General features: G+C 47.2%; 1 protein-coding gene across 1 annotated transcript in view; it reads right to left on the reverse strand.

Moving 5' to 3' along the window:
* The window catches only part of LRRC31 (leucine rich repeat containing 31), a 39,416-nt gene that overhangs the window by 13,381 nt on the left and 19,158 nt on the right, over positions 1–6,877 (reverse strand). The window contains exons 6-9 of the mRNA XM_004704237.2: positions 6,484–6,651; positions 4,902–5,066; positions 3,371–3,538; positions 715–882 (exon numbers count right to left, since the gene is read on the reverse strand). Of these exons, the coding sequence (XP_004704294.2) occupies positions 715–882; positions 3,371–3,538; positions 4,902–5,066; positions 6,484–6,651 (669 nt within the window). The remainder of the gene's footprint in view (positions 1–714; positions 883–3,370; positions 3,539–4,901; positions 5,067–6,483; positions 6,652–6,877) is intronic.

Raw genomic sequence — 6,877 nt, forward strand, 5'->3', positions numbered from 1 at the left:
TGGCCCACCAATCCTCCTTGTAGTTTTCTAACTAAAAGAGAATGAACCTCTAGTTAAACCTCTCATCTGGAAACAGCCTAGTAAGGTCTATGACTAATGATACCTGTAATTCACTTGTGGTGAAGATCAACATTTCCTGTTGGAGCAAAAGCATTCATAAATGTTGCACATATGGAAGCTGTACAGTGTCTTCGCTTGTGTAGTTGCATGAGAGACGGTGCTTGGTTAGCACTGGGCTGGGCGGGAAGCACGGAAGACTTGTGTGTGAGGGAAGTGTGGTGCAGAAGCCAGTTGCTATCTCCTCACCATCACATCTATGTCCATCTCCTCTCATGAAACAAACTTCGCTGTCTTTTCAGTTTTATAATTGATGGCCTAGAGGGCTATGTACTGAGCTGTTAACCACAAGGTCAGTAGTTCGAACCCACCAGCTGCTCTGAAGGAGAAAGAGCTCTTTGTTTCCCATGAAGATTTATACCCAAAGGGCCAGCTCTACTCTATCCTATAGGGCTGATGGAAGTGAGAATGGACTCAATTACAATGGGTGCATTTGGGTTATTTGTCTGAAACGTGTCTCTCCTAATCAGCTATTGGGGGAAAGGGAAGCTATGCATAGGATTTAGCTGCCCTCCCCACCTCCTCAGCCCTGTGCTGGACAGGCCAGGTGTGCTAGCTTTTGCCTGCCCAGGCAGATATGGAAGCAGTGATACAAACCCAGGAGAGTCACGTCTTCCGTCACCAGGGAACAGCTGCTCAGTCTCAGCACTCGAAGAGAGGGTGACAGCTCCAGTGTTTCCAGGAGGAGCCTCAGGTTGCCACCAACACACTTATTCCAAGAAAGGTCGAATACTTCTAGCCCAGGCAGGTGTATGCAGGCTTCAGCTGAAAGTGACAGAATGGAGAGTAACCATCATGTAGGCTTCCCGAGAGATCAGGGGCTTCGTTTTGAAGAACTCAAGCTGGGACAATGCAGCAATATCATGGGTTAGGAAGGTTGTAAGTATTGTTTTCTCTTGCTTAAAATGCAGGGCCTCCATGTTTTCTATTTTCGTGGAGGGCAAAGGTTGGAAAGCATAGGAAAGGAAGTATTAAATGGGGTGCACTATCAGCTGGGGTCTCTCACTTCCTATTGAGGAAGGAGAAAAAGGCAGAGGGTTCAAGAGAGCTGGTCAAGGTTTCTCGGGGCTCCCTGATGGGTGAGCATTCCACTATGCACTCACGCTGACGCGCAGAGACCAGCAAGCCTCCCTCCGTCTCTGCAACACCCAAGTGTAATAACTTTGCAGCAACTACCAAGGCAAGGAAGAGGTATTTTACAACATTTTACCAAGAAAATTCAAAGACTGTCTGCTTGATTCTTAGTTGACCCAAAGGTTAGCATTGGCCACAACAACTTTTTCCCTACCACAATGGCCATTTATAGTTTTAATTATTCTGCTTTCTTTCTAAAATATAATGTGTTCCAGGGACAAATAACACATTCTTCAATAATATCTAATGAGAAAAGCCCTCCCACTCAGGAGAGAGACCAACCAATAAGAAAAGAAACTTTCCTTTTTTTTCTCCCAGAAGAAAGTTAGAGAATGATATATAGTTACTTGATTTTCTTCTTCATAAGAATGGGATGGCAGATTTATGCCATCTGGTGTAATTTAGTGTCAAAGCTACTTGATTACGATTCCTTCATTATACAGTTATATTTGGAATGAGCTGTGTATTTTGAAAATACTTAAATTTCTTTTTTTCCCTATGAACTTAAAAAAAATTATTTTATTGGAGGCTCTTGCAACTCTTGTTACAAACTATACATCAATTGTAGCTGACATATTTGTACATATATTCCATCATTCTTTTCTAGACATTTACTTTCCATTGAGCCCCTTGGGCCCGCTTCCTCCTTTTTCCCTCCTTCCCCCCCCCCCAACCCTCGTGGTCCCTTGATAGATCATAGATTGTTGCAAATCTCACACCAACCACTGTCTCCCTTCCCCTCTGGTTTCTGTTGTTCTTCCCCCTGGATGGGGGTGTGTGGTTATGTGCCATTCATTGCGATCAGTGCCTTAAATTTCTTTTAAAAACACTTTTCTCTTAAGAACATCCCATTTTTCCAACTAAGAAATATTGTTCTGAAACACCATTTTGTCCTCGAATTCATTTTGTGTGGCACTGTGCTAACTGAATGCTAGTCTAAGCAGTGGAATGTGCTGTGTGTGTGTGTGTGTGTGTGTGTGTGTGTCCACTTAACCATTTGGGGGATGGTGGACCACTCTGAGAAGTTACTTACTTTATCTACTTCGTTGATGCAAAGAATACAGTTAGCTTTGGGTATGCTGTGAACCTCACACAATCTTTGCCCTTAAGGAGATCTTAGTCTGGTGGGAATAGGGGCATTAAAGAAGCACACAAATAACTGTTTATGAATTATGCTCCAGGTTATAAGGAAAGGGCTCAAGGTCTTCTAATTTAGATAAGGAAGGGCCGTCCGACTACGGGGCCTTCATGGAGAGCTGAGGATAAGTCAGAGCTGCTGTCCTTTCAGGGGTCTTGGAGCCGGCGGTTCTGGCCCACCACCACCCAATGCACCGCAGCAGGAAACGCCTGAGGTCCTGCGCCATCCTCACAATTATTCCTACGCTTGACCCCGTGGCTGCAGCCATGGTGTCAATGCACCTCGTTGCGTGACTTTTGGTCTAGGCCCGCTTGGGCGAATAGCTGAGACCGAAGAGCCCATCCTGTCCTGACAACAGTTTAAAACTTATTTGAGAGCCATCACTCTATTTTCACAAACGAATGAAACCACCATGATCTGAATAACCCCCCTTAACGTGTTTATCAGTGAGACTGTGATGGTTTTCCTGGCCTTCTTGATGTTACTCCAGAGCCACGGGTATGTACCTGAAGAGCCGCCTAGGGCCCGTGAGCTGCAATTTGCTGACCCTTGTCCTAGGCTGAGGTCTCTCTGTGACCTTCAGGCTTGTCCAGACTCCCAGTGAACACACAATCCCCAGGGGGCAGTGGCTGCGGGGCAGTCGGCTAAGCTCGCATGCCAGTCATGGCCTCCCTTGCCTCCCAAGCTGCACAGTAACCCCAGTCCACAGGGCACCTCTTCACAAGTACAAGCTGCTGTGGACATGAGTCCGGCACTGTCTATAGACACTTTGCACGTTAAATGGTCAACCCGCAGGTGCTAAACTCATTCGTGTGGCCCGCAGCAGAGCACCCATTTCCTGACTAGAAGACACACACGCTTCACCATTGGGCCCAAGGCCGAGCCTTGGATGGGAATCTGCAGTTGGAGGAACAGGGACAGGTCAGCCCCCTCGCAGCTGTGGTCCAGTGCCTGGAAGGGTGGGAACATTCATTCTCTTACCCAGAGCTGTAAAGGTTTCCTTTTCCAAAGCACAGTTGTTGAGCAGCAAAGACTTCAACGTGGGTAGAAACCGGAGCCTGCTGAGCAGGTTTTCAGAAGAACTGCCCATCTTTCTGTTGGCGGATAAATCCAGTTCTTCAAGATTTGAGAGCAAAGGAATGACCTGGGCTGTTAAAATATCACACAGTGAACACGACGCCGGCACCATCACGCTCAGAGTGTCTCCCGGATCTTTGGTCTCCTGCATCTGGTAGTCAGAGCTCTCCACAGGCAGACCCCGACCCCCCAGACCCTCGGAGGTACACCCTTCCACTGCATAAACCAGCCATTCTTCTCAGGAAGCAGTGTGCTTTTCTACTGCAGGCTGGAAGCTGAGAGCAAAGACTTTGGAGAGAGAGAGAGAGAGAGTCCTGGGTTCTAATCCCTGCCTTGTGACTAGAGAACTAACAGTGATTTGGGACAAATAACGGAACCTCTCTGAATATGGGGCTTTCTCTTGCACGATGACCTTGTACGGTCATTTGGGTGATAAGATGACTTGCTCTGTGTAAAATGCTTAGCACAATGCCTGACATACATGAACTCTTCAATGAGTATGTCATATATTTTTCTAAGACTATGAGTAAAGCAATGTGGCAGATAATTTATGTCAACTTGAATTTGTATAAAAGTGTCGAGATGCCAGGAGGGTAGAGGGGAGGTGGGAGGAGGAGGGGAGGAAGGGGGAATCTATGGCAATGACTGATGCATAGGTCCCCCCACCGCAGGGGATGAACAACAGGAACCTGGGTGAAGGGAGACAGCAGATAGTAGAAGACATGAAAATAATAATGATTTATAATTTATCGAGGGATCCCGAGGGTGGGAGGGGGGAGGGAAGGACAAAAAGAGCTGATGCCAAGGCTCAAATAGAAAGTAACTGTTTAGAAAATGATGATGGCAACACATGCACAAGTATGCTTAACACAATTGATGTGTGCAATGTTGTAGGAGCTGTAAGAGCCCCCCATCAAATGATTAAAAAAATAAGTGTCAGGATGGAATCCAGCCTGTCAATCAGGTCACAGCCTGATGGTGCCCCCTGGGGCTGAGGCCTTTTTATAAGGGAGAAACTGGGGAAGTCCCTCTCCCTCTGCCCCTTCCTTGTCAGCTTGCTGGGACTCTGCCCACTTCCAGGGTGGCCCCCTGTGGGCTCCCTGGCCCCGAGAGCTGTCGGTGCCCTGATATGTTTCCACCAACTTTGGATCCACGTGATTCGGCACCTACCAGCCTCTGATAGTTCTGTTTTCCCCCGGGGGTGGGGTGGGGTGATAACCTCGGGAAATGGAGAGGGTAATGAGGAGGAGAGATCCAAGAGGGCAATAAGGAATAAAGTTCAATGGAAACGATCAGAAAACCCTGCTTGATAGGACTGAACTATGTGTGGATTATGTTCTAATAAAATGATTGGGGGGGAGGATTAAGGATGCACCTCAAACTTTCCCAGTTTCCAAACATCCGCCCATGCTCCTCTGGGCCCTGCAGCACTCACTCAGCCACGTCACATCGTCTGCTGTCAGGGAGCACTGGCGGAGACTGAGGACTTGCAGGTGCTTCAGCGTGGCCATGTGAGCTGGCGCGTCCGCAAACCCTCCGCCCAGATCCTTGTTGCAGGACAGGTCCAGTTTTCTTAGGTTGCACAGGTGTCTGAAAGCATCTGCAAAGAAGTCCAAATCCCCTCTGACCTGATTGCAAGGCGGCACGAAGGAGGGCAGCAAGGGAGAAGGCGGCTTTGGGGGCAGTGGGGCTGAACGGGGAAGAGGTAACTCAGAGGAGGATGACTCTGGCTTTCCTACCACCCACCCTCTGAGGGGTGACAGAAGAACCCCTTCTTTAGGGTCTGCCCAGACTGCCAGAGGTGATGGCCTGAGCCCTGCGCCTGATGCTCCCCTTCGAGACAGTTTCCCCAGAATGTTAGACTTTAGATTACAGGAAGGCTATTACAGACTCTGGAAGACACCGTTTCATTTGATATTTTCCATCGACGTGGACACGCTGCATCGGGGAATGCGTTTTGTGTAGGATAAGTATGGTCGTAACAAAGCATTGCCCACGTGAACATTCTTTACCTGCACCCATGAGTGGCATCGTGTCCATCAGTTTCTACAACCATCACGCCCCTCTCTCTCTACATTTTCTCACCCCGCTTAACAGAAGCTCAGTCTCCCCAAAGCAAGGAGTCCTGGGGAGGAAGTTTTAAACACAGAGGCTATTGACGTCACTCTTTTCATCAGTACCAGCTCCATCCACTGTCAAGTACAAAGCAACACAGAAAAGTCTCGGAGTGAGAGTAAATTGGTAGTGTAAGCAGCAATTTTGGTCATGGCAAAAAGCTTTATTTTCCTCCATTGTTTATCACACACCTAAAACATCATACCCTTTTCAGAGTCAGCTACTTAAAAATTATTTTTGTAACAAAGACAGTCAATGCTCACTGGAAAATATGTTGAAAATAAGTGAAACATGAAGATTTAAATTGCCTATAACTGTATTCCCTATAGCCAGTGAGATAGCTAAGGTTGATTGTGCCAACCTGGCCGATAAACACAAGTGGGGTTAATTGAAGGGCGGAGGGATAAGTGGCTCGGTGAGCCTAGCCTTTCGAGTTCCTGGGTCTCTTGCTTTGTGATGGTTGGACCAGGGTGCAGCTGCCTTAGCCAGTTCCCTGCTTCAGTTGGCAAGTCTTACTTCCTGCAAGGCATCCCTGAGAAGAAGCCACATGGACCTACCCTGATGCAGAGACCCCTGCCAGTGCTGAGATGATTACACATTCACTGACTTGGCTTTCCTCCTGCAGTCGGCATCATTGCGTGTCTTTTGTGAGTTTGAGGAGGACTTTGTAGATCGGTGTTGGACACATGGGCTAATGTTGGACGTATGGGCTTGGACAGCACTGGGTTGGGATGCTTTCTTAATGTACACTTACCCCTTGTATAAAACTCTCTCTTATATACACATGGGTTTCTGTGGATTTGTTTCCTGAGTTTACCCAGACTAACACAGCCAGTTTCTATTTTACTATGTTTCCCAACAGTTTAAATAATATATACAAAATTCCATCATTGTTAACTCACCCAATATTTTGATACTGCCTTGTGATAGTCCACACGAATGTAATTTCAATACTTTCAGATTTGAGGTACTTTCTAATCCCTGAGCAATACTATTTAGACTACCACAGATGTTTCTGTTCAAGGAAAGGTCAAGTATTTCAAGGTTTTGCAGCATCGGTAGCAGCTGACCTGGAAGAGGAAAACCCAACATGAGGAAAAAAATGGGAAAATGCAGGATGGGAAAGTTGGGGCAAGGAGTGGGGAGTATAGCTTAGTGTCACCTAGGGTTTTAGTCAGGTTCTTGGGTCCCTGCTCTCAGCTCCCTACAGGCTGGCAGTTCAAACCCAGCCAGTGGCATTGTCAGGCTGATGATGCTCTAGTTCAGTTAGATGACAGCCAAGACAATCCCAAGGAG

This window comes from Echinops telfairi, unplaced genomic scaffold (assembly GCF_000313985.2).
Source record: "Echinops telfairi isolate 266 unplaced genomic scaffold, ASM31398v2 ScPeMD7_7420;HRSCAF=8458, whole genome shotgun sequence".
In the NCBI taxonomy this organism is placed as follows: domain Eukaryota; kingdom Metazoa; phylum Chordata; class Mammalia; order Afrosoricida; family Tenrecidae; genus Echinops; species Echinops telfairi.